Source organism: Rissa tridactyla, chromosome 21 (assembly GCF_028500815.1).
Source record: "Rissa tridactyla isolate bRisTri1 chromosome 21, bRisTri1.patW.cur.20221130, whole genome shotgun sequence".
In the NCBI taxonomy this organism is placed as follows: Eukaryota; Metazoa; Chordata; class Aves; order Charadriiformes; family Laridae; genus Rissa; species Rissa tridactyla.
Window position 1 is genome coordinate 977,272 of NC_071486.1, and position 26,415 is coordinate 1,003,686.

A 26,415-nucleotide genomic window follows, 5' to 3' on the forward strand; every position below is an offset into this window, starting at 1 on the left:
CGGGGAGCCCAGAACTGGCCCCAGTGCTCCAGGTGCAGCCTCCCCAGGGCAGAGCAGAGGGGGAGGATGAACCTCCCTCCACCTGCTGGCCACACTCTTCTTAATGGACCCCAGGATGCCATTGGCCTTCTTGGCCACCAGGGCATATTGCTGGCTCATGGGCACCCTGTTGTCCACCAGGACTCCCAGGTCTCTCTCCACCGAGCTGCTTTCCAGCAGGTCTCCCCCAACCTGTCCTGGTGCAGGGGGTTATTCCTCCCCAGGTGCAGTACCCTACACTTGCCCTTGTTGAATTTCATAAGGTTCCTCTTTGCCCAACTCTCCAGCCTGGCCAGGTCTCTCTGGATGGCGGCACAACCTTACGATGCATCAGCCACCCCCCCCAGCTTTGTGTCATCAGTGAACTTGCGGAGGGTGCCCTCTGTCCCCTCATCCAGGTCATTGATGAATGTATTGAAGAGGACTGGACCCAGTACTGGCCCCTGGGGAACACCACTCCTCACTGACCTCCAACTAGACTCTGTGCCCCTAATCACTACCCTCTGAGCTCTGTCTTTCAACCAGTTACCTATCCACCTTGCTGTCCATTCATCAAGCCCACTCTTCCTAAGCTTCCCTATGAGGATGCTGTGGGAGACTGTGTCGAACGCCTTGCTTAAGTCAAGGTAAACCACATCTACCGCCCTCCCCTCGTCTATCCATCCAGTCACGCCATCATAGAAGGCTATCAGATTAGTCAGACATGATTTCCCCTTGGTGAATCCATGTTGAGTACTTCTGATAGCTTTCTTTTCCTCCATACGCCTTGAGATGACACCCAGAACAAGCTGTTCCATCATCTTTCCAGGGATGGAGGTGAGGTTGACCGGCCTGTAGTTCCCCGGCTCCTCCTTCTTGCCCTTTTTGAAGACTGGAGTGACACTGGCTTTCCTCCAGTCCTCAGGCACCTCGCCTGTTCTCCAGGACCTTTCAAAGATGATGGAACGCGGCCCAGCAATGACTTCCGCCAGCTCCCTCAGCACTCTCGGGTGCATCCCATCGGGGTCCATGGACTTGTGAATATCTAATTGATCTAATTGATCCCTCACTCGATCCTCCTCAACCCAAGGGAAGTCTTCTTCTTTCCCCGTTACTTCCCCCAATGCCTGGGACTCCTGAGGGCTGGGCCGAGCAGTAAAGACCGAAGTAAAGAAAGATGATGAAGTGACCTTGCTGTGCTCTGAGCTGTTGGATGGGCCACGCCCAGCAAGACTGGGTCCTCCAGGTCACCTCCGCTCTGCCTGTCCGTGCTTGGTCAGGGGCTGGGTGGGCGATGCCCGCCTGGCACGGCAGCGCGGCTCCTCTCCCACTTGCAAGAAAAAGGCAACCTGGTCCTCGGTGACAAAAGCCTTCCCTGCACACAGGACGCGAGCAGCACATTCTCCTCGTGATCCTCATCCCCTTTCTGTGTTCCAGGCCTTGGTTCAGGACCAGGAATTTTTTACCCAGAGTTCAGGGCAAAATTACTGTTGAATCTAATGCCAAAGTTTTCCAGGTCCAAAGGAAGCACCTCCCTGCTGCTGCCCTCCCAGCCCTCCTCCCTTCCTCCCAATTCCAGTAATGTGCTCGAGCAGCCAGGGCAGCCTGGGCTCCTCAGCCGTCGTGCAGATGGGCTGCCTGCCCTCGGCCAGCGCTGGGGCTCCGGAGAGGAGAACAAGTGGGAAGGGTCCCATGAGCCCCAGAGAGCAGCAGACAGCCTCGTCGTGCCAGCGGCCTTTTTCCTTTAATGCTGACTTAGATTTTTCGAGTAGAAAAAGGCCAGCCCAGGCAAGAGAAATTAAATAGGAGCTTTTGCTCACTGCCTGGCTTGACAATCCTGTCCACGGCCACAGCAGTTAGGAGGAGCTGAGCAGCCTGGTCTAGTGGGAGGTGTCTCTGACCATGGCAGGGGCTTGGGACTAGATGATCTTTAAGGTCCCTTCCAACCCAAACCATTCTGTGACTCTATGATTCTGTGAATTTGGAGCACTGGAACATCCAGCTTCTCTCCATCCTCACCTACTACAGGGGCTGGAAGATCCTCATGGAGCACAGAGGCTCAGGGTGGGAAGCAGCTACAGACACCAGCAGAGCTGTTCCCTTTTCCTGGCTCCCCCTCCTGGAGCTTCCTGTGGAGCTGCTCCTGGAAGGGGCTGCCTTTTGCTGGCCTCCAAGTCCAGGTGATGGAGCGCTGATGAACTGAATCTTCTTTCAATCTTCCAGGACACCAAAAATGCCTAAGAAAGGGAAAATCCTTTCTCTGCCTAGTGCCACCTGGTTCCCGTCCCTGTGTGGGGTTCGCTGGGGACTGGGGACGATGTCCCGCTCCCCTCCCTGCCCTCTTGTTGCAGCCAGCTTCCATGGTCCGAACGGGGGTGTTGGTGGGGGCCAGATCCAGGGGGACGATTGCCAGGGGGATGGAGAGTGGGAGTTTGTACCCCACCACGCTGAGAACCCGGCAGGGATGAACGCACAAGGGAACACCCAAAGGCAAACTGGGATTGCGGGGTCCTGCCGGGGGGGCCTGAGCACACAGTGGCAACCCGTGTCTGACAGGCAGCTTGGTGCTGGGTCACGCTGCGGGGCTTGCACGTGGCCTGCCCTCAGCTTCTCACGGTGGAAACAGCGTTACCTGGAGCCATAGTGTGTTTTTCACAAGGTCCTGAGCCTTCCTGGGCTCCCGGGTTGCCCTGGCGTAGAAACACATGGGAAAAAATGGAAATAGCAGCTTTGTAGCCCAGCAGCCACACTTTCTGTAGGCTGCTCCCAGGATGTTTTGGCACGGAGGGCACTAACGCGTTGTGTGAGGTACGGCAGGGTCTGCGGGACATCAGGGAGGTGGAGGCAGCATCTGCTCCTGCAGGCACCGAGGTTGCCCACAGTGCACTGCTCCGAGCCCTCTCTTCGCAGCTCCGTGCCCTGCCATCCCGCTGTGCTGGAACTGTTTTCCCAATGCCCCTGTGGCAGCAGCCTTTCCCTTGCAGTTTCGTGCTGTGCTTATCTCTTACCCCGCGTCCCCATGCCCCTGCACCCACTGTAGGGTTGTTGTTGTGGGTTCTGTTGCCATTCCGGGTGGGAGGCTCTTGCCAAAGGGACTCGCTGTTATTCCCCTGCTCTCTACACCTTCTCTTGCAATTTTTATTTTAGAGGAAAACTTTGAGCATAACAAAATACTGACCAAAATATCTGATGGGTGTTATCGGTGGCACATACACTTGGCAACCCGCCTGCGGGTTTCAGGGAGCCGCCGCAGCTGGCCCCAAATGGTTCACACACACACCCCAACCCCCCCCGCCCCGTAGGAGTGAGATGTGATGGGGTGGGATCCCCAGGGAGTAGGATGGGGTGGGATGGGGTGGGATCCCCAGGGAGTGGGATGCTGTGGGATCCTCAGCAGTGGTGGGGCGCTGCTGGGGCCCGGGGGTGGGGGGCTCCCCGGTGGCGTGGGGTGGGTGGGGGTGGCAGTGGGACAGTGCCAGGCCCCAGGGCTCCCCAGTGGTGGCGTAGGTGAGGGGGGGTGGTGGGGCAGTGCTGGGGGCTCCCCGCTGTCGGTAGGGCAGTGCCGGGTCCCGGGGCTCCGCGGTGGCAGTGGGGCAGTGGCAGTGGGGCAGTGCCAGGGCCCGCCGGTCCCCGGTGCCCTGGGGTGGCTGGGGGTGGCGGTGGGGCTGTGCCGGGGCTCCCCGGCGGCGGGCGAGCGGCGGGACCCGCCCGGTGCCCTCCTCCGCCGGGAGCCCGGGGCGGCGGCCGCCGTGACATCAGTCCGGGCTCGCGCCTCTCGCCGCCGCCCCGCGACCCGCCTTCTCCCGCCGCCAACAAAAGCCCCCGGCGCCGCCGCCGGCCCCAGCCCCGCTCCCGGCACCGACCCGGCCCAGCCCAGCCCAGCCCAGCCGCAGGTAGGTGCGGGGCGGCGGGGAGCCCCCCCGCCCCGGCTTCCCCCGCCGGCCGCCCCGGGCCCCGCTGCGGAGCCGCCGCCGCTCCCGAGCCGGGGCGGGCAGGTCTCCAGCCCCCCGCGCTGCCGCATCCCCTCTGGCCCGCCATGCCCATCCCTCCCCCGCAAAGCCCAGCCCCTCCGTCGCCCCCCCGCCCCCGCCCCAGGCACCTCACCTGGGGTGGGATGCGGGGCTGGGGGCCGGAGCGGGGGCACAGACCCCGCCGTGCGCCCGTGGGGTGGGTGCGAGCGCGGTGGGGCCCACCGAGGCAGGGAACGGCGGGAGCATCCGTGCACATGTCGGCAGATGCGGAAGCCGAAGCTCTTGCATCAGATCGGGTGATCTTCCCTGGCCCGGCGGAGAGCGGGCATCGGCGCAGCGTGGTCACTTCCCACCGCGACGCCAAACTTTCTGCTGGCGTTAAGGCTCCGCTCAGCCTTCCTCTTCCCTTTTCCAAAGGGAAACCTCGGGGTTGTGGTCTCGGGCTGGGCTGTGAGTGGAGTCCTTGCGTCCTGTCCCCTCCCCAAAACGCGGGCTCTGCTGTCGCTTCGCTTTGCAGCCTGAACAAAGCTTACACCCGGGGAGACTGAGCCAGCTCCATCCTCTCCGCTGGCGTGGACTGATGTCGCTTTACAGAGGGGATTTACATGGAAGCTGGCCGGGCACAGGCTCGAGCACAGCTTCAGGTGCCGCTTTCCAAACCTCAGAGCCGGCAGCTGGGCCGCCACGTAGGAGGGGGTGTTAATTAGCACTTGGCAAAAATACCGGATGCTGCCAAGTCGCAGTATTAGATATAGGGAGGGATGGATGGGGGGAGAAGGTGCAAGTGCTAAAACAGTATTAGGTGCAAGATTGGTTTTGGATGCTGCATGTCCTGGCTCTTTTTAGCCCTGGGGAGGACTCGCTGCTTAACAAGTAGCTCAGTGGTTGCTGCTGCGGCTGCTGGCCTGTGCGGTGCCTTCCCTGCTCCCACGGGTTGGTGGGCACCCTCTGCCCAGCCTCGGGCTCGCAGCCGGCTGCTCCTCTCTCCTGGATCAGGGCCCCTCCGGCCAGGATGGCAGTGCCTGAACCCAGCCCCTGGAGCGGCTGAGCTCGGCACTTGGCTCCTGGGAGGCAGCACAGAACGAGAAGGACGCGACCGATTTGGCTTTGCCAAAGCTAAATAAAATGAGCTTGGTCAGGTCATGGATTTTCATTCTGCAGGAGCCAGTAGCTTTTCTGAGCGTACCTGAAAATGCTTTTGGCTTTTGTTCTGGATAAGATTGGGATTTTCTTTGAGGAACCCAGTGGTGATAGGAAGCTTTCCAGTCGCCTTTGTAGCCAAAGCCTGGAGCAGTGTGGCCAGTGGGCAATGGTGTGTTGGTCCGTGGGCACGTGGTGGCCAGTGGGCACTTGCCGATAGCCGTGTCTGGCAGGCGGCTCAGTGCGGTGCTGGCCTCGCGCGGGCCCCTTCCCTGGCACGGCGAACCCAAAGGCTGCCGTAGCGGAGGCAGCAGAAGTGATGCCTGGCGGTGTGGCTTTGGGAACTGTTAAGTAGATGAGCCGTGGGTGAGGATCACTCTGGACCTTGGACCCTCCTGACTTCCTCCCCTCCTCTCATGGCGAAGCCCTCAGAGATGTCTGATCTGGTACAGCTGCGTCTCCTGGGTCATTCTGTGATTTCTCCGAGGTGATGCCCGGTGTTTTGCCGTTCCCCAGTGCTCACCAGCTTCTGGACCCCATTCTCCTCTTGCTCACCAGCTTCTGGACCCCATTCTCCTCTTGCTCACCTGTTTGACATCCCGGTATCTCGAATGACCTTCATTTATCCTCTTTTACACTGTTGGCAGCCCAGAGTCTCCTCACGCCACTGCTCCACCCTGCTGACTACATGGCGGCAGGACAGGGGGGACAGTTCTAACTTGCCTCTTGTAGGGTAATTTCCACTTGTGCCCAGGTGACCTGAAAGCTGCTCCATGACAGATGCCGTTCCTCTGGGGCAGAGTCCCATGGCCCCGGTTGCGGTTATGGGTGCTGAACCCCTGATGCTCCATCCTGGCGATTCCCCACGGGGTGTTAGGTGTATCCCCATGAGCCGGTTCCTTTCTGCTCTGCCCACACACCTCTTCTGTCTAGGTGTCTCCTCCTCCAGATTTCTGCTCATCTCATGGCGGTGCCAGCTGCTCTAAACCGAGAGGCAATAATCAGACCCCAGGGCTTGGGGCTCCTACTGTGGTTTCCTCCCCTTTGCCTTGTCCCTTTGCCAGGCCATGTAATAATCCTGCGTGCCCAGCTGTGAACATCGTTCAGAGTGAGTTTTGTGCAGCCCTGACAGTACTTTACTGCCGTCCGTTGGCATTGCATTAATGCTCTCATTGCAAAGAAAAAAAAAAGAACCTTTTCCATGGGCCAGCGTGAGTCCTGCTCCTCAGCGATCTCCTCCAAGCACAGAGGGATTGCTCTGCCATTAATCACCGTAGGATTTTAGTAGAACGTCTGGCCGCATACGTGGGAAGGGTTTTCCAGCTGTTGCAGAAGCTCGAGCGGTTGAGCTGACGCCCTGGTGGCTGCAGGTAAAGTCCATCAGAGGGTGCAGCGGGGAACCTGCGCTGCTCTGGGTGCCCCCGGAGGGGCGAAGCTGCGGTCGCTGGGCGGCGGGGGCTGCTTTGGCTCCGTCGGCCTCAAACCAGCTGCTCTCGGGCAGGTAAGAGGGTGGTTGTCAGCTTTGGCGTGAGGGCTCCAAGCACACGGATCTCTCAATCCACACTAAGGAGAGGGTGACCGTGTGTTCCTACTGCCCGACGGCTTGGCTTCACCTGCTCCCCGCTTCCCCTCACAGCCCAGGTTTAGGTGACATCCCAAAGCACCATGACATCTGGTTCCATACTGGTTTGTGCCTGGTTTAGCGTAGCTTAGACTGCCCCCCAGACTGGTGCAACGCGAGCCCATCTGAAACGTGGGTGAGTCCGTGGCTTGCACTTGACCAGGTGAACTGTACGGCTGCGGAGTCAGACATCGGACACTGCGATGAGAGTTAATCTCCAAAAAGTGTCAGACTTGTGTGGTTCTGCACAAGCCTCACTGGTGCCTGTGTCGCCCAGCAACACGGCTGCTGCTCAAAGGGTGGCGTCTTGCGTTTTGAGGCCCCTTGCCTTCTCCAGAGCGGCTGATGGACCGGCTGCGGGGCTGAGCCACGCTTGGCACGCAGGGTGCTGGCTGTCGGGCCCTGGTTACCTTTGCTGCTCCACACGGGATGCGGAGCTGCAGGAGGGAGGAAAATAATCTTGGTTTTTGGCAGCCCTGGGTGCCTTTCTTGCCGGTGCTCAGTGAGGCCTTTGGCTGCACGACACTCCCCTCCTGTTCCTCATTCTGCATGGGTCTAATAGGGATTTGGAGAAGTGCAACTGCGGTCAGTAAATGTTGCAATTGGACAGAATATGGTGCTCATGGTGCAAAGTACTCTGAAAAAAATGTTGAAAGTGTTGCAAGCTCTCTGACAATGTCTTTAAGTAGGCATTAACTGGGGAAGTGGGACGATGGGTCCGGTTATTGTAAAGATTTTGCTTCTGAGGCGGCTGGTGCGTGTCCCAGGCTCCGTGAGCAGAGTGCCCCTGGTCTTTTTGTTCTTGCCGATGGTGACCTGTAGCATAAGCTGATTTTTGGTCTCTTGCGTGGCCTGCCCGGCTCTCAGCATCTGCCTGTGGATGTTGTGGACTAAGAGGGAATTCCCAGCAACTTAAACCTTACCTCAGGTTTTCTCTGTGCCCGGCTGTGAGCTATCACAAGCCCGTGTATCCCCAGGACAAACTCATTTTCATGGTCTCTGCCCACAGAAGATCCGTCCTGGCAGGTGCCAGGAGGCCTTGCTGGGATGTGGCTTTGCTGGGTCTGCATCTGTGCTGCTGGGTGCTTCACGGTGCGAGTCCCCTGCCAAAATCACGGTGACATTGTTTAAACTGCATGGAGGAGGCACCTGCAACTTTCCCATGGAGGATGGAGGAAAATAAGCAGCAAAAGGGGCTCAAACTCCTCTTGTGGCAAACACCAGAGGATCTTCACCCAGAAGCAGCTTATCTCCTCCCGTAGACTTACAGGCGGCTCGGAGGACGGTGTCCCCACTGCTGGTGTCTCGGTTTGGGCAGATGAACCCTGCTGTTCGGGACAAGCAGAGCCTCTTCCTTCGCTGCTGCTGCTGTAAAGGGGAAGAAAATGTGCCGTGGAGCAAACAGGGAGCAGCTGGCTCCAACCCATGCCGGGCAGTTCGTCCCTGAGCCTGCTCGCAGACGCCCTGGCTGTGGAGCAGGGAGCAATGGCAGGGGGCCTGTGTGAGGCTCCCCCCCAAAACCAGGGCTGGGGAGTCCCAGAGATGGGCTCTGCCGGGTGTTGTGTTTGGAAAGGGAGGGGGGACCCAGAGAAACTGTAGCCAGCGTCGTGTTGCTCCTGGCCAGGGGTCACTGGTGGGCACGGGGGCAAAAGGGGCCAGTGGGCTCCCACGCTGTGGGGGATCTCCGCTGGCTGGGCTGGCAGGAGGATGCCGCTGGATGTTTCTGCCCTCCAAGGAAACTCCTGACCCAGGTCGGGCCCTCCTCCCGGTGCAGGGGGGGAAAAACAGGCTCTGGAGAGAAACAGTTTGTGTCCTTTTAAGGCAATGCAAAGGCTGGGACTGGAAGGATGGGGCTGGAAGGGAGGGATTTGGCAGGGGCTGCGCGGCAGTGGGAAGCCCAGCCTGCAGGGCCTTCGGAAAAGAGACTTCCCGGCTGTTGTGATCACACCCCGACCACAGCTCCTTGGGTCCCTGCAGCCCTCGCTCCTGGCACCCTCGCAGCTCCGTCCGTCTGTCCCGCGCTGAGACCCCCCGTGCAGCCGGGAGCCAGTGCCTCTGCGCAGCCCCGCGGCCGTGACCCGCAGCGATAACCAGGCTGAGATCAATTTCCCTTTCCTGTTGCCTGACAAAACACTTTTATACAGGGAAGAGCTCGGCTTTCCCATACGCTGGAAGGTACGGAGACCTCCCCGTGGCTGTTAGCAGAGGGATTGCAGCGCTTCATCCGCCCTCACCTCTCCATTTGGCATTTATACAGCCCCCATCCTCTTGTGTTTAGCAGCCCCCCAACGGGAGCCAGGGCTCAAGCCAGTACTTGTCCAAGGCACAAGCTACTGATGCTATGGGGGAAACGGTGCCAGAGTTTGGTGGTATCAGGCTCCTGCTCTTTGGGCAGTCCTGACTATACCCCTGCCCAGTGGTGGCAGAAACGGAAGAGGAGTTCAGGGAGGAGAAGCTGGAACTGTTTCCAGTGGTGGCTCAGCCATTGGGTGGGCGACTGGAGACCCAGAGATGGGGCTCCAGCTGTCTGAGGTGACCCAGGGATCTGGAGCTGTGGCAGGGAGCGGGCTCAAAGGCTTTGCCCCCGTTGTGCCCGGGCAGACCCAACTCCCCCTCCTCACAGCCCCGCGGCCGAGCCCAGGGAGGGGATGAGGTCCTCGCGTGCTGTGGGGTGGCACACAGTGCAGTGGGGACCTCATCCCTCTGCTTTTGCTGTTTGGGAGTCGGGGAGCACACGGCTGTGCCTGCAATGGGGAGGGTGACTTCTGCTGCTTGTCCCCACATGGGAGCCGGATGGAGAATTACAGAATTGACGGAGAGAGGCCATGGAGACCCTCCAAGCTGCAGCTTGTGCCCATTGACCTTTCTTATGTCATTGGCGCCACCAAAAAGTGTTTTGTTTTGTTGTCCTTGTAGCAAGCCTAGGTTGCTGTTAGATCCTCCTTAGCCTCCGCTTGGCCACGCTCAACCAGCCTGCCTCCCTCAGAATCCCCTGGTAGGACTTTGTTGCTTGAACGTCTTGAGGTTTACGTTGGCCTGGTCTTCAAAAGTATCAAGGCCCCTCTGGGTTGGAGCTCTGCTACTTACGTTAGCCGCTCACAGTATTACGGGGATATCTGCAAATTTGCAGATCAAGGGACCTCTTGATCATGTCTCATTAGATACGTTTCAGGAAAAAGGAGAGAGAAAGAGAAGCATTCATATCCTGCCCAGGAGCTGCATGGTAGCTTAGCTTGGTGCTCAGGTGGTTGCCCTGCACATGAGCCTGTGTCCCCGGAGCTCCTGATTTCCCAGCCTCTGTGATGGTTCCTGCAGTCCTGGAGGAGACTGAGATGTCCGGGCACAGGGGGAACCTGTGAGCAGTTGTCCGGGCAAGGCACAAGCTACTGATGCTATGGGGGAAACGGTGCCAGAGTTTGGTGGTATCAGGCTCCTGCTCTTTGGGCAGTCCTGACTATACCCCTGCCCAGTGGTGGCAGAAACGGAAGAGGAGTTCAGGGAGGAGAAGCTGGAACTGTTTCCAGTGGGGTGACACAGCACCAAGGATCAGTCACCCTGGCCGTTGTGGCCTTGCCCTGCTGAGGGGTAATAGCAGGGCTGTGATCTAACGAGGTGTTGTGGCTGTGGGTACCTCTGTAAGCACTGTCTCCCATCATTGTCCTGCTTCCTCCCTTTTCCTGGAGTTGTGAGGTCCCATGGCTCTGAGGTCAGGGGCGTTTCTGCTGCTCCTGGCTGGCAGGACCCGTGGTCCCTGGGGGGCAGCTGATACGGTTGGGTGCTGTAACGACGGATCGCGTGGGCATCTGCTAATTCTGCTACTTGCCAGCCCTGCAAATCTGTGCTCACAGCAAACGGCCATGAGTGGTCTCTCCTTGTGCAGATGTGGGACGGCTGCTGGAGCACCGCTGGCACTGCTGGCACTGCCCCGTCCCTGCCTCCTGCCCGACCCCCCTCCCTGACGCTCTTCCTGCCTGTGCCTTTTCTGCAGGATGCCCAACTGGGGAGGAGGAAAGAAGTGTGGCGTCTGCCAGAAGGCGGTATACTTCGCCGAGGAGGTGCAGTGTGAAGGCAACAGCTTCCACAAGTCCTGCTTCTTGTGCAGTGAGTACCAGCCCTTCCCTCGCCCCTCCCGCCCCGCTTCCCGGCTCTCCGACGGCTGGGTGCCCCGTCACGTCCTGTTTATGACCCCTGTAAACTCTCGTTAGGATTCCTCTACACACAGCCCTGCTGTGGGCGCCGTGTCGCAGGCTTTCTGCTTTTCTCCAGACTTGGAAGTTAGTTCTGCTGAAGGAACACAGATCATCCCAGGACACCAGGGACCATCCAAGCTGTCAGGGCTGACCTCAGCAGCACCCACGCAAAGACTTAGCCTGACCCTACAGCAGGGAAAGGCTGGGATGAGTCCTCTAGACTCTCTCCAGATGTTTGAGATTGGAGCATGAGACAGGGACTCTCCAAACAGTGGTGGCAGAAAGTGGCACATCCCATGCAGTGCTCTGAGGTGATGCTAGCTTTAGTCTTCTAAGTGGCTTTGCCACACTAAAAAGGTGGTTGGGCCTTGGGAACTGGCATGGGATCTGCCCCTGTGTCCCAGGAGATGATGGGAAGAAGACGTGGTCCTGTCCTGGCCCTTCTGCTGACGGAAGGCCTGCTGTGAAGTGCTAAAGCACCGCCTCCAGCCTGCCTACAAATCTGCTACTGCGGAGGGTCTCTGGTGTGTGTTTAGACCCAAGTGTCACCTTCAGGGCAGGGCAGTGGAACAGGATCTGTCTGTGGGGTCACTCAGTGCAGAGATCCCTCCCTCTGCCCGCTCTGCAGGATCCTACAAGTACTCCTGGGCTCATCCCGCGGGTCCGCAGACACCCTTCCCCTCCCTCGGGGGACACCGGGGCAGCAGGGACAGGCGAGTAGCGTTACGGTGCTGAGAGCAGCTCCTTAAACCCGCAGCATCCACATCCAGGGGGGCTGCGGGACCTTGGAATAGAAAGACGACCACTCTCCTCAGCCTCTGATTTACCAGATTTCCGTCCCCTGCCCCCGAAGACTCCCACGTAACAGAATAGCGATTGTCACGTGCTGACAGGAGCGTGCACATCGCCAGTGTCCGCTGATGGCTGTTCGAGACGTTGCACCCACCGCAGAGCAGCAGAAGCAGAAGTGCATCTTCAGAGCTGCCCTTGCAGCAGGGCCCCGCTGAGGTTTAGCGTTTTCTCAGCTGGTCCCTGTGCCCTGTTCCCAGTCTCGCCAGCCCCTTGCAGCAGGGAGCACAGACGTCATCTTTTCCATGCGGGCAGCAAGCAGAGCTGGGGTCTATAAAGAGGCACACAGCTAGAACTAATCTCTGCAGACCCATTCCAGCCGGGAAATACCAGTGTCCTCATGGGGCCGATCCCTGCCGTGCTGCTGTGGCCGCCTGGCACCGATACTGGATCCTTCTTGGCCAGCCTGCCTGGGCTGCACAGATGGATGCAGATGCGAGCGAGAGAGGCTGTTGTGCGTCTCTGCTCCCTGCGCAGGGTGAAGAGTGGCCAGTGTGGCCAGTAGGTCTCGTATGTGGGAATTTCCAGGCTGGAAACCTTGCTTTGGCTCTAGAGGACTGCGAAGGGGAGTTGTGGAGAGGCTTTTCCCGGCCAGGCAGGGGATGGCAGGCCGTGTCCTTACTGCGGCCACTCTCCGCAGCAGGAAATCATGTTTCTTCTGCAGCCTCAGATAAGGAGGGTGGGGAACGTTACCCTCATCTGCCCTCGAATGGCTTTTACCATCTGAGTCCATATCAATGGAGGACCTCAGTATGGGGACTAAGATCCCATTGCGCTGCCTCTGCCTGTCCGTGTGGCACCCGTGCACACAGCTGGATCGCTAGGGAAAGCTTCTGCCGAGCGATGCTGGCACCCGGAGCGTGGGGGCAGGCCTCCAGGAGCCACGAAATCAGGCAAAAGGCATTGCTTCCAGAAGGGAATACACGGCCTAAGTGGGGAAGAAGGTCATCCCACGTCTGCTCGTGGATGCAGGTCACCAGGGAGTGGTCCGGACCCGACTACAGCCAGGGCTCTTGTCCCTGTGCTTTGCAGGTGTACGTAATCACACTCCACGTGTACCCCAGCAGTTCTGCCCGTCCGGTTGTGGGCTCCCCAGCTGGGGCCGTGGCTCGCATGCCAGCCCGCAGGGCTGCCTGTATTCCCAGTCCCGTGGCACAGGCTGCGGGTGATGCTGAGCTGCACCGACCTCCTGCGTTCCCAGCCTGTTCCCCGCTGCTGCGTTTGGGCCTCATCAGGGAACTTGAAGCCATTATCTTTAAGGAAGAAAAACAAATACTTTGACCTGACCTGCCAAAAAAATAATCAAAAAGGAGCCAAACCTACCACAGTGCATTAGAACTGGAGATCGGCTCAGGGAGTGACTTGGTGATTGACTCAGTGGCGTCCATCCAAGTGAGTCAATAGTACATGGCAGAAATGTACTGTAATGAGCCCGTTTGGCCTCTGAAAGTAGCAGCAGCTCTTGTCTAATTGTTTTGTGGAGCAACTCCACCGCTCTTAGAAAAACAAAGGGTCCTTAACTCGATGAGTGCGGCGCGCTGGAATTTCTGCAATGCAGAAACCCGGGAGCTGGGGGCTGATTTCTAGGAAGCAGACCGGGAAGGAATTTTTCTGCTGCCTCTCAAAGTGTCTGTGGCTTGTACAGATGAGGGACCGTGAAAGCTTAGGTTAGAGCTCTACATCTACATCCTCTACATCCAGCTCTGCATCCCCCCAGCACGGTGGGAGAGAGGGACAGATGCCCTTGAGCTCATTCACTCCCACCCCCAGGACAAAGCTCTTTAAATGTGCCAGTAAAAGTGCCCAAATTCCCCTCCTGGAGGGTCTGTGTGAATGCAGCGTTTCTCCTGATGAGCTCCAGGGTAATGCAGCGACAACCCCAACACCAGCCCATTAACTTGGCACCTATGGGACCAGTTAACCAGAGCTGGTCCTTCTCAACAGGGATGTGTGCTCCATCCCTGGCTCCTGCCGTGGTGGGACGCAGGAGCCCGTAGCCAGGAGAGGACCCTGCCAGATCCTCCTTAGATGGCAGGAGACGTTTCCCTTTCCACCTCCTTCTCCCAGCAGCAGCACACGGGGTTCTCCACGGCCCTGGAGGAGAAGGACCATATTTAGTAATTGGGCCGAGGCAGGCGGCCTCTCGCCCCCGCGTTTAGTGCTGTGGTTCACGCTGCTCCGAGAGGAGTGTGCTGCTGTGTTTGCATTCCTGCGATATTGGTAAAGACCAAGAAACTTTTCCGCTGGCGAAGAGGCCAGCGGGCTGCTGCGAGCCTCGACATTTAAGGCATGTGAGCGGGATGGGGGAAGGCTGTGTCGCAGCTGTAACAGGATCTGTTTTGGGGCCGGCTGCCAGCGCTGTGGACTCTGCCCCAGGCGACTGGATCCTGCTCGGGGCAGGTAAACACCGGAGATGATTGTGAGCCCGTTTGGGTGCTGCTTGCCTCCCGCTCCGGCTTGCTGGGCGGCGTGTTCCAAGGAGGGTTTGGAAGCCGACGTGGAGGCTGAGATCAGAGCTGGGACAGGAGTCAGGAAAACCTAAAAATCAGGCGAAGTCTATGTGGCCTGAGCCCAGCACCAAGCTGAAGCTCTGGATGGGCTCAGGTGGGACCCCGAGCTTGGCTGCCGTCTCCTCCTGTCCCATGGTCCATCCCCTGTTGATCCCCAAGGCTGGAACACCCAGCTGAGCTAGTGTTCCTCACCTGGGACCACCCTATGTGCACACACCTGGACCGGGGGGGACACATCAGCATGAACTCTTCCATGGTGGTCTCAGGGTCTGGAGAGGCAACTGTCCACAACAGCGTAATGTGCCAAAAACCTTACAGAGCATCAGCGGTGGTAACGGCTGCAGATGTGCTTTGAGTCCGTCTAAACACAGGGGAAAATATATTTGCTCACATTGCTTTCCCCCGAGTGCCTGTTGCTGCGGATCTGCAGGGGAGCGGGAGCGTGGCAGAGCTGGAGCGGGGCAGGGACGTCCGTCCCAATGCTTGTGACGGGAATTTCAACCCCCCCCCCCCCAGTTTAGGTGCACCTTTGGGATACCAGCACCAGGAGGGTTAACAGAGCTATTCCTTAGTATCAACCTTGTAGCTTTGGCGGTTGCTTCCTTTTAAAGCCTGACAATGTTCTTGTTGTGATCCTTATCTCTGGCTGTTTTGCATGCGCTCCCTTTAACCAGGATCTCGTCTAGGGTTTCCTCGCTCCTTGAAAGCTGAGCTGTTCTATCCCTTGTGAGGACTTGTTTTCTCCAGCTAATTATCGAGCTCTGGATGAGCGGGCTAATGGCAGGGCCCTCCCCTCTTTTCTAGTGGTCTGTAAGAAGAACTTGGACAGCACCACTGTTGCTGTGCATGGAGAGGAGATCTACTGCAAGTCCTGCTACGGCAAGAAGTACGGCCCCAAGGGCTACGGCTACGGGCAGGGAGCAGGCACCCTGAGCACTGACAAGGGCGAGTCCCTGGGAATCAAATATGAAGAGTGAGTTGAAATCTTGTTTTCGAAACTGGGGTGGTTGCGGGCACCTTCTCCCCCACATCTTGTGATGTAGTTGGCTGTGTAGCCCGTGCTGAACTCCCAGCAGTATCTCATCTGGAGGGTGCCGCGGACTGCCCTGCCTTTCTGCTCCTCGGGGGAAACCCGCTCAACCCTGGGTGGGATGGGGCTTGACAGGACATGTCCCCATAGCCTGGGCGTGCTGCCCGTCCCCTCCGAGCACACAGCCGTGAGGCTGAAGTTTCCATGGGGCTCAACACGTTGTGCCTACAGCTCCGGGCCCTTCAACACTGGGTTGGGATTTATGATCCCATAGGCCTTCCCTCCCCCATCTTGCTTGTGCAGCCCTGATCACGAACTCCCTCCTGTCCACAGGGGCCAGCCCCACCGACCCACCAACCCTAACGCAGCCAGAATGGCCCAGAAGGTCGGGGGTTCCGATGGGTGCCCTCGCTGCGGGCAAGCGGTGTACGCAGCCGAGAAGGTGATTGGAGCTGGAAAGGTAAGAAGGGGGATGGAGTTGCTGTGTGGCAGGGACACCTTCAGAGAAGGTCTTGACCTGAGCCCCAGGCTGCTGCAGGCTGGGCTGCTACGCCTCCAGCCAGGGCTGGGCTTAGGGTCCAGTGGCCATGCTCACCTAGAAGCCTGGCACCAAATGGAGATCTTGGCATGTTTAGAAACCAGGTTCTCCAGGCTGCCTCGCACTTACAGACTTGTAGATGGGAGGGAAATGCATTTTATACTAAATATTTGGAGCACTGCTCAGCATACGTCACGGTGGATGTCCCTGCTGCTAGATGTGTTGGGAGGACAAGCAGTGATGTGGGCCATGGCCCCTGCCACCACTAACTCAGCAAGTGCAACGTCCAGTGAGCCTTCTGCACCCTCTGCCGCAGGCTGGGATACCGCAGCCCGAATTCGAGGCAGGGAGTGAATTCCAGTGGTCAGCGCTGCCCGTAGGCAGGGCAAGCGGTTGGAGGTGTGGGCATGGGCTCGGTGCCTCTCTTGGGCTGGTGGCCTGGGTCTGCTCAGGGCCAGGTGTAAAGGACACTCTGCAACAGCCCTGGTGCTTCCTATGTCAAGTTCATCACTTCACCAGGGTCCTTTGTGTCCCGAGCTGTGGCCTTGTCCTGCCCAGCTCTGGGAAGCCCTCTGTAGGGCATGGGGACACCTTCTGCTCTGTCAGCTTGGGGACCCGGCGTGAGGTCCCTGCCCTGAAGCAACCTTCCCCCTGGGGTCAGGCACACGTGCAGAGCTCGCTGAGGCAGCGGGTCAGGCTGCTTGTGCCGCAGGGGACGGGATGGCCATGCTGGGAAAGCCTCACCCCCTCCCTGGTGACGTCGGGTCACTCACTGGCCCCTGCCGGGCTCTGTCCTCCCTGGGGTTCCTCTGTTTGCCCTCTGTCCCCAAAGCAAGGAAAGGAGGCATCTAGTCAACGGAAAGGGCCTCCCAGCATCATGGTACCCTGGCTGGCAGTGAGGGATTTGTGATGGACACCTTGAGGGTCAGCCCAGGGTCAGAAGCCAAACTTACCCTTAAAATCATGATCTGGGCTTCCTGGTTTCTGGCCTCAGTGTTTATGGGGAACCAAAGCTGGCAAAACGATTACACTCAAGCAAACCCGGAGAGGATTCCAGAGCATGTATTTCATGTGCTAATGTTTGCTGGATGACTCCATCTGCTACCTCCTCCTCCAGCCCCCTAATTTCACATTTTCTTCCAAAAAAGGTTCCGTGTTTTCCAAAGTGTTTATTTAAATTCCTCCGTGAGCAGCTCTGGCTACTCTAGGTCTGCTCAAAGGCTGTGAGCTCATTTATCCCAGAGGACTGATGAAGCCGCGGGGGGGGTGGTATTTTTAAACACTGGCTGATTTCTGCATTCTTAGTGTCTGTTTGTTGCCTTCCTTGGAGCTGCCGTTGTGTAGGGGCAGGTGTCCCAACCCCGCTGCCACCCCAGCGAACGTACGGATAGGTAACGCGGGGGATTTATCCTGCTGCTCAGGAGAGGATGTTCTCCAAAGTTCGGGGTTGATTGCTCCGTACAAATTATTGTACAAATGACTTCTGCGAGTGGGGGTGAAAGCTCTGTGGAACCAGACCACCATGGGGGCAGTGACCACACCTGATGGTTCCTCTCTGTATCTGCCCCCCGGGCTGGGAGCACGGCTCCTTCCAGAGTAAAGCTTCCATCCCGCTCACACCTCTTTGCCAACCGCTGTGGGTCAGAGCCTGTTTGTCAGCCAAAGCGTTGCTGCCCTGTCTGACCGGGCTCTGCTCCTGTCCCGCAGTCCTGGCACAAGTCCTGCTTCCGCTGCGCCAAGTGTGGCAAAAGCCTGGAGTCCACCACCCTGGCAGACAAAGACGGGGAGATCTACTGCAAAGGTGAGTGTCACCATCCCCGCTGGCTTGTCCTGGGCCCCGGAGGGTGGAGGCAGGGGGTGAAAACCCCAGTGCAGGGAACCAGGGTGGGACTGAGGTTTGGGGAGATGGTGGCCCCAGTGTGGGGACTGGCTGGCCATGGAACCGGGGGATTTCCCGCTGTGCCTGGGGCCTCTCTGTTTGCCCAGGAAATATGGCAAACCCTGTCCTGTTTAGGCAGTGCCTGCTTCGAGAGGAGGACCTGCTGCTGGCCTTACCCATCTCTCCCTTCCCGTCCTCTGCAGGTTGCTACGCCAAGAACTTCGGTCCCAAGGGCTTTGGCTTTGGGCAAGGCGCCGGGGCGCTCATCCACTCGCAGTGAGGCACCAGGAGCCGGGCTCTCCTGTCGCTCAGGGCTTGTCCATACCAGCCTCTTCTGCCCAACCCTTCCCGCACCCGCAGTGAGCATCCTCGCCATCATCAATAACCACCCGCTGCTTCCCAGCACGAGCCCCTTCCTCCCCGCCCTGACCAGCGCACCCCGAAGCTGTGGGAGTCCCAGCATGGTCCCCATCGGGTCCTGCTGGTGCGGGTGCCGGCAGGGAGACAGCTCACACCCACCCGCGGTGAGGCCCCTGTGCCCCAAACGTGCTGCTGCTCCGCGTTCGTTGCCCGTCCCGCCGGGATGCGTGCTCAGCCGCGCCGCACCGTGCCACCGAGCAAGAAATAAACATCAAAGCTGACCGACGCCTGGCCTAGATGGAGAGTTTATTCCCCGTCTGGGGCTGAGGAGGTGCGGTGGGTGACCAGAGCTGGAGGTCTGGAGGTAGAGGGAGGACAGGAATTGTCTACCCTGTTGTCTACCTTGACTTCAGCAAGGCATTTGACACCATCTCCCACAGCATCCTCATAGGGAAGCTTAGGAAGTGTGGGTTAGATGAATGGACAGTGGGGTGGGTGGAAAACTGGTTGAAAGACAGAGCTCAGAGGGTGGTGATTGGGGGTGTCAGGAGGACGAGGCCAGGCTCTTCTCAGTGGTGCCCGGGGACAGGACAAGGGGCAACGGGCACAAACTTGACCGTGGGAAGTTCCATCTCAACATGAGGAGGAACTTCTTTCCTGTGAGGGTGGCAGAGCCCTGGCACAGGCTGCCCAGAGAGGTGGGGGAGTCTCCGTCTCTGGAGACATCCCAACCCTGCCTGGACACGTTCCTGTGCCACCTGCTCTGGGTGACCCTGCTCTGGCAGGGGGTGGGACTGGGTGATCCCCAGAGGTCCCTTCCAACCCCAGCCAATCCGTGGTTCTGTGATTCTGTAATCGTTCGCAATCATGGCTTGCAATTAAAGTGGCCCAGCTGCGGCCAGCGGAGGTGTGTGGGCTGGGCTCTGCCCCTGCTCCTGCGCTCCATAACCAGTTCAAAAGCAGCGGTTGATGCAGGGAGGCCAGGACGGACCTTCCCGGGTGCGTCGGCAGCACACCACACCTGCACGCCCCACCGAAACCCCTATCAGTGCTTTTAGGTGGCGCCTCTCCAAACAGGCGTGCCCAGCAGCGCTGAATAATTAACAGCTTTTCACCTACTCCCTGGATTTTTAGCAGCACTCTGGATCATTAAGCCGTCAGTTTGGCAGCTTCCCAGATATAATTCATTTTCATCTAAACTCTTTACTTTCCTCCTGCGATTCTCTCGTTTGACCGGCGTGACGTACCCACAGGATCAGCCTCGCTGCAGCTTAAGAGTTATGAACTCCACAGGGAATTTAGTTTTGGTTGTGCTTTTTTTTTTTTTGTTTTATTTTTTTAAAGTTATAAACATTGTGGTTGAGTAAATGAGATGGGTAGTGTTTTGAGAAGCAGAAATCCTTTTGTGGGGCAGGACTCGGGCTCCTTTATTAACTTAAGCACTTTCTCCCATTCGTCACATCCTTGGTTTTTACACGATGTTTTTGAAGCTGAGATGGGGAGTAAGCTCTTTAAACATCTCCAAAAATCCCGTCCCCTCCCCCTAGTTTTCCCAGTCTGGGATCCAAATTCTGTCTGGTCCCGTTGCTCTGGGCTGCGTGGCTGGGGTTTGGCGAGGCGCTGGCGGATGGCACGTGGCGTGCGGAGCAGCCAGCCCCGGTGCGGGGACGCGGTGGTGGGTCGGGAGCTGTAGCACAGCGGGCTCACACCGCCCTCGGTGCCGAGACCGAAACCCGGCTGCCTCGTCTGGCAGAGGCCCTGCTCCCCGGGGAGGCGTCGGGGGTTAGGGAGCTGCCTGCTTTCTCCGGGAGCCTGCAGTGGATGCTGCGCTGCTGTGGCACTTCAACCGGACGTGCCACAGGTGGGGATGGCGCCTAGGCTAGAACAAGTCTGTCTTTAGTCTCTTCTTGCTGTAGTTGTAGAGGTTGTGTCAGAGAGACAGGAGGTACTGACATAGCGCAAGTGGGATGGACCCCATGGAGGCCATTTGCTCCTGGAGACCTGGCCAAAGCCAGGAGGAAACGCTGGGTTTGGGTTTCTTGGGGTCACAGAAAGACATGGGGTGGAAGGGCCCTGTAGAGGTCTTTAGTCCAACCTCCTGCTTCAAGCAGGCCTAGCTCCAAAAGTCAGGTTGATCAGAGCCTCTGGTGGCCAGTCAGGTTTGGAAACCCTCCAAGGATGGAGGTCCCACCACTATGGGTCTTATCACAGCATTGCACTGTACACCCAGAGAAGGTTATTTTCCTTATGTGCACCAGAGTTTCCCTTGTGGCCCCCGTGCCTTGCCACGCACTGCTGTGTCTCATGTCTCCACAACCCTTCTCTAGGTAGTTGAAAACAAGTTCGGTCTCCCTGAGCCCTCTCTTCTCCAGGCTGGTGGGTCTCTGCTGACCTTTCGCCCCCAAAGGTCCCAGGTGACCTCACGGGCAGTATCTTGGGACAGGGACCTTGCCCCAAGGGTTTGCGGTTGGTGCTGCACGCCTGCTGAAGTTGCACTGTTCGTCTGAGAATAGCGTAGGGCGTGACAGAGACCAACATCCTCAGCATGGGGAGACCAGGATGGGCATCGCTGGGGCTGCACATCCAGAGAGGACATGAGGTGGGCTGGAGGAGGTGGTGGGGCAAGGCCCAGGAGGAGCGGCGTGGGTTTAGAGGTGCTTTTTGGGCATCCCCTGCCCAACCTGCAGTGGCACCACTGTGACCATCTGCTACCCTCTGCTGGTTACTGCTCCCCGTGCATGGGCATGGCCCACACCAGTCAGCTGGACGTGTCCGGACATCTGCGCCCAAGTGTTGCCCAACTCCCAGTAGAGGCAGCGGAGCCGCGTTTCACCCAGCAGCACCCATCCCTCCCTGCTGCTGGCATGGGGGGCTGCCAGCCCTTGGGAAAGGGGCTGTGGGACCCAAACCTGCCTCCGAAGAGACGAGCCAGAGGGTCGGCTCGTGGCCGAGCACCCTGTGCCCTAGAGGTGGGTGGTACCTGGTGGTGATGGTACCACTCCAAGGGGTCAGACGGGAGCCCTTCGAGCCCCACGGCTGGTGGTGCCGGGGCATCCTGCGGCAGGGGATGCCACGTGCCACCGCCCCATCCCGGCTGCGAGGGCTTTGTGGGAATGTCACCCTGCCCAGCCAAGCCCCGCACCCCCGTTACCGGCCTGTAAGGGCTCTGTGCGGACGGGCCGTGCACGGGGAGCGCGGGATCTCTGCTGGCCGGCAGCCTGCGAGTCCTGCTGGGTTTGCTGCAGGGCAGGAGCGGCGGCGGCGGCCTCCCAGGCAGCCCAGCAGGACGAGCCGCCTGCCCTGCGGGTCTGGGAACGGACAGCCGGGGAGAGAGGAGCGGAGAAGGGCTCGGTCAAAGCTCCTTCACATCCACGGCTGTGGGAAAATGTGGGAAAATGACCATCCCTTGGTGGCGGGAGCCCGGAGAAGCAGTGAGCAGTGGAATGGGGCCTGGTGTGCTGGGGGGGTTGGCAGCCCTTGGCTCTGCCCAGGGTGGTAATGAAGGAGCTGGGGCTGGCTGGCGAACCAAAAGTGCCCGCGGACATTCCAGCTCGCCAGAGCAGAGCCGGGAGCGACAGTGCCCAAATTACTCACCCCCAAGTTTCCAGGGCTCAGCAACCCTGGAGCTGAGCGTTACCTGTGTGTGGGAAAACAGCCTGGGATGCTCCTTCGGGGAGGGAACCCACACATCTGCTCTGCTCCTCCCCAGAGTGCTGGGGTGCTCGGGGTGACCTCCGGGGCTGCGCTGGCCCCCCCCGGCCTTTGGCTGTGGGAGTGTGGAGGGCCCCAGGGCTGCCAAGGCCGCCTGACGTCACCAAACCGGGTCTCCTGGGACAGCCGGGATCTCCGCCAGCGTGGCAAGGTTGGCCCCGGGGAGCACGAACCAGTTCCTGGCTCCGGCAGCCGTTGCCCTGCCCTCTTAATGAGGGATAATTAGGTGCATCTCATCAGTGCTGCAGACTTGCCCCCCGGCCACGCCGGCTGCAGGCAATGTCCCCAGCAGGGACAGGGGACATGGAGGGGCTGGGGCGAGGGAGGCTGCAGGCAGGGGACGCCGCGGAGGTGTTGGGGTCTGCGGGGACACACACAGGTGAGTGCTGGGACAGCGGCTGCAAGCCAACGAGCCACGGGCCAACCTATGGGCTGCCAGCCCCAGACAGTGACCCCGGCACATCCCCGGGGGGATTTTCTCCCCTTCCAGACCTCACCTGGGCAAAGGGACCAGCACCCTCAGCATCTCCGGGGGCACATCCAGCAGGCTGTGACCATCACTGCCTTTGGCAGTCCACGGCCAGCACAAAGGTCCCAGATGTCCCCGCCGGCACGGCACGGCACGGTGAACCCCGCTGTGCCAGGCGCTGGCAGAGGAACAGACGAAGCTGCGGTGGCCGGGAACGAGACGGGCTGGAAAGGAGACGGGTGTTTTGCTGCAGGGGAGGGTGGGCTCCGGCGGGACCGGGCTGTGCCGGGCTGCCCTGGCCCCGCTCTGGGGGTGCGTCCCCCCCTGCACGAGTCACACCAGGCTGGGGGACGCTTGTCCTCGCTGTGGGACAGGCTGGGGGCTTCCAATCCCTGTGTCCCAGGGGATTTGGGAGATGGGAGCTGCGTGTGCTGAGGGCTGGGCCAGCACCCTTGGGTGCAGGGTCGGGTGAGTGGTGGGCGTCAGGGGCAGTCCCCATTGCAGGGGACATCTCGGAGAGGTGGCACCAAACACCTCCTGTCTACATGTGTCCCCCCAGCCCCGGGCCCCCACCCAGGGGTTCCCCACAGCCCCTGCCTGGCTGGTGCTGCACCCACAGCCCCCTGCCCCTGGTGGCACCGCACCCCGAAACCCTCTGCCCTGGCTGCAGCTGCACCCGTCTGCCCTCCTGGCTGGCGCTGCACCCCACGGCCCCCCCGCCCCAGCCAGCACTGCACCCTACAGCCCCTGCCTGGCTGGCATTGCACCCAGAGCCCCCCACCCCCGCCAACACTGCACCCCACAGCCCCAGCTGCAAGTGAGACTGTGCCCCATAACCCTCTGCCTGGCTGGCGCTGCACTCCACAGCCCCCTGTCCCCCCCCGGCACTGCACCCTATGGCCCTGTGCCAGCTGGCACTGCACCCCCCCCCAAACAGCTGGCACTGCACCCTCAGCAGCTGCCACTACACCCCCCCAACAGCTGCCACTGTACCCCCCCCCACAGCTGCCACTGCACCCCCAACAGCTGGCACTGCACCCCCAGCAGCTGGCACTGCACCCCACGCCCGGGCTGCCATGCAGAAGGCTCCAAGCCCTGCCCCGGCACCGCCGCCGTGCAGACCTGTGCCCCCACCCTGCCTCTTCCCGGGGGCAGCGCCTGCCCGCGGGCACCCCGAAAACGCCTCCTGGGCGAAGCGGGGCTGCACCGGGCCTGGCCGGGCTTCGCCTGGGCGTGAAGGGTGCCTGCACGGCAGGAGGGGCCAGGCGAGGCGGGGAGGAATGCGAGTGGGAGAGCGGCCGGGCATGTAGCGACAGCTCCTGGGGCGCGCGGCGTCGGGGATCCCACACGCTGCACGGGGCAGGGAGCAGAGCCCCGGCAACAGGGCTGGCGGCCGGCATGGGGCACCCCCTCGCTCACCCCCTCTGAGAGCCAGCCAGCCGAGGGCGGCGAGTCCCCCCGGGGGCAGCACGGCTGCCGTGGGGGTCCTGGCCCCGGGGAGCTCGGCTCCGACGTGGAGGGGCTGGAAATCCCCCGGCGGGTGATGCCCGGCGGCACCGACACGAGGTGCTGAGGGTCCCGGGGGGCCGAGGAGCCGCTATGACCCCCGAGAAGGTGCTGAGAGAGGGGGTGCTGGAGAAGCGGAGCGGGGGGCTGCTGCAGCTGTGGAAGAAGAAGCGGTGCCTGTTGACGGAGAAGGGGCTGCAGCTCTTTGAGCCCAAGGGCTCGCGGCGCAAGGAGCTGAGCTTCGCCCGTATGAAGGCGGTGGAGTGTGTGGAGTGGAAGGAGCGGCACATCTACTTCACGGTGGTGATGGACGACAGCCACGAGATCGACTTCCGCTGCGCCCAGGAGGACCCGGGCTGGAACGCCGAGATCACCATGGGCCTCGTCCGCTTCAAGAACCAGCAGGCGATCCAGGTCGTCCGCGCCCGGCACAGCTGCCGAGCAGGTACCGACCCCCCGCCGTGCCGTGGGTCGGGGGCAGGACCCCGCGGGGGATGAGCCACTGGGCCCCATCTCCAAGTGGTTCGGCTTCTCCATGGGAATCACAGAGGGGGTCCCGTGGGTGGGGGTGGGTCTGCAGGGCGGTGGTCCCATGTCCCCCCGCACTGGCTGGGCTCTGCCTTTCGCGTGCCCCGCTGGGTTTCGCTCCCCGCATCCCTGCAGAGGGACTTTGTAACACCCTCCCTCCGTCTGGGCTGGCCCCAAGAGATATGGGGCTCTTTGCCCTCTTGCACGTGGGATGTCGGTGAGGGCCGGGGCTGGCTCTGTTCCCCAGCTCCCCTCGGGGCTGGATCCTGCCCCACGTCCCAGTGCTGGCCGGGGGGGTAACAAGCACCTTCTCTCCGCAGTGGTGCAGTTTGACGCAGCCCCGGTGGGACAGCCCGCGGACGCGCAGCATCTGAAGAGCAGGATGGAGATGGCCCTCGGCTCGGGGGGCGGTGGGGAGGATGGGATCCCAGCGGGCAAGTGAGGCCACTGCTGTCTGCGGCTCGGGGATGGGGACGGTGGCCCCGGGGAGGCCAGTGCGGGCGCTGACTCCCCCCATCCTGGGGCAGAACAGAGGCACTGCAGGAGCCGGGCTGGCACGGCTGCAGTGGGCAAGCCACACCCCCTTGACACCATGGGGCAAAAGACACAGTCAGGGCCACCACCTGGGGCTCTGGACATGGCAGGAGGTGACATCCCTGCCTGGGGACCCACCGTCCTTCAGCTGACATGGCCAGGACATTGGTGGACTGGTGGGGACCCCCGGGCCTCTCCTGCGGGACAGGGGATGGGATGGATGAGGTTGAGCCCGAAGGAAGCCATGTGACAGTGAGCTCTGCCCGAATGCCAGTGACACTGGGACGGATGGATATGGCCGGGGACGCGTCTCCCCCTGAGCCCCCACCTTGGGAAGGGGCTGGCGAGCTGCTGCTACAGCAGGGACCCCTCTGGGCACCATACCCACATGGTGCAGTGACACGAACGTGCTGCGGGACACTGTCCTGCCCTTGGCTCTCCTTGGGCTAATGGGGGATGCTGGGGAAGGCAATGGGGACCCTGACTCCCTGTACCAAAAGTGTCCCCAAACAGGACCTTCTGCTGCTTACCCTGGTGTTGCTTTGATTTGTGGGGCCCCGCAGGGTATGGGAGAGCACAGATCCTGCACAGAGCTTCGCTGCTCGATGTCATCCCCCTAAATCTGCCCCTAAATCCCATAGTCGGGCTCGAAAGCCCCCCACTGCCACCCCAGGCCTCTCCGGTCACCCATGTCCCCAGGGATTCCCACGGTGGTTTGTGGGCCGGCGACCCGGGATGAGCGCTGCCCGGCTTCGCAGGCGGGGACGGCGGGGAAGCGATGGCTCTGCCCCGACAGGCAGCGCCGACGCCAGCGCCCGGAGCCACCCTGCTCCGCAAGCCGGAGCCTGAGCCCCAGCCCCGCGGCCGCAGGCGCTGCAGATCCTCCCGGAGATTGCCCGGCTGCGTGGGAATCGGGGAGCACGGCGCCCCGGCCCCCCAGGCTGTGGCAGCCGGTCCCAGCCTGGGGCCCACGGAGTCCCGTCCCTGTGCCAGGGCGGCTCCGGGTGGCTTTGGGGAGGGATAATGGCATGGCCGGAGCCCGCTCACCATGCAGGACTAGGCTCGTGCTGGCTCGTTCCGAGCAGCCTGGGAGTAAGCATTTTTGGTGTTTTTCCACCTGAGGAAGCCTGCTTGGCCATCCCTGCTCCTCAGAGCTTCATTTGCCAAGAATGAGTAGAGGCAAGTGGGGGGTCCAAGCTGGGGGGGGGCGCAGATGAAGCCAGATCCAAACCCTGCACAGACAGCGCTCGGCAACGTCCCTGTGCTTCGGCAGGGACAGAGGGACTGAAACGTGGTGGGGCTCCAGGGATGGTGGAACCTGGTCCCCTGCCAGCAGGGAGATGCTCTAGGCATGGAGCCCTGCGTGGACCAGCCCCCCCAAAGCGGGTTCCTGCACACATTTTGGGAGGGAATGGGGTTGTCAGCAGTTGGAGGAAGGTGCTGGTGCTCACACAGCGCTTCCGTGGCAAGGATCTCTGTCCTGGGGTTTTTCATAAATCCCCAGCTCCCCGAGTCGGAGGATTCGGTGAGTCTCATTCAAAGCCCTGCATCATCCCGAGCC

At 60.5% G+C, this 26,415-nt stretch overlaps 2 protein-coding genes across 2 annotated transcripts; both read left to right on the forward strand.

Annotated features, from left to right (window-relative positions):
- The first annotated feature begins 3,758 nt into the window (after window positions 1–3,758).
- CSRP1 (cysteine and glycine rich protein 1) lies at window positions 3,759–18,389 on the forward strand. Its single transcript, XM_054181518.1, has 6 exons — window positions 3,759–3,911; window positions 10,739–10,851; window positions 15,104–15,272; window positions 15,663–15,789; window positions 17,575–17,668; window positions 17,950–18,389. Exons 2-6 carry the CDS (start codon window positions 10,740–10,742, stop codon window positions 18,024–18,026), a joined length of 579 nt encoding a protein of 192 aa, XP_054037493.1. The 5' UTR covers window positions 3,759–3,911; window position 10,739; the 3' UTR covers window positions 18,027–18,389.
- Window positions 18,390–23,885: 5,496 nt separating this feature from the next.
- On the forward strand, window positions 23,886–24,762 carry PHLDA3 (pleckstrin homology like domain family A member 3). Its single transcript, XM_054181521.1, has 2 exons — window positions 23,886–24,237; window positions 24,641–24,762. Exons 1-2 carry the CDS (start codon window positions 23,886–23,888, stop codon window positions 24,760–24,762), a joined length of 474 nt encoding a protein of 157 aa, XP_054037496.1.
- The last annotated feature ends 1,653 nt before the right edge of the window (window positions 24,763–26,415 follow it).

Bases quoted from the DNA above. Each gene is read 5' to 3' on its own strand.
- PHLDA3 (XM_054181521.1), top strand. From the start codon at position 23,886: ATGACCCCCGAGAAGGTGCTGAGAGAGGGGGTGCTGGAGAAGCGGAGC. The intron at 24,238-24,640 runs GTACCGACCCCC...TTCTCTCCGCAG, and splicing joins CCGGCACAGCTGCCGAGCAG to TGGTGCAGTTTGACGCAGCC.
- CSRP1 (XM_054181518.1), top strand. From the start codon at position 10,740: ATGCCCAACTGGGGAGGAGGAAAGAAGTGTGGCGTCTGCCAGAAGGCG. The intron at 10,852-15,103 runs GTGAGTACCAGC...CCTCTTTTCTAG, and splicing joins CAAGTCCTGCTTCTTGTGCA to TGGTCTGTAAGAAGAACTTG. The intron at 15,273-15,662 runs GTGAGTTGAAAT...TCCTGTCCACAG, and splicing joins CTGGGAATCAAATATGAAGA to GGGCCAGCCCCACCGACCCA.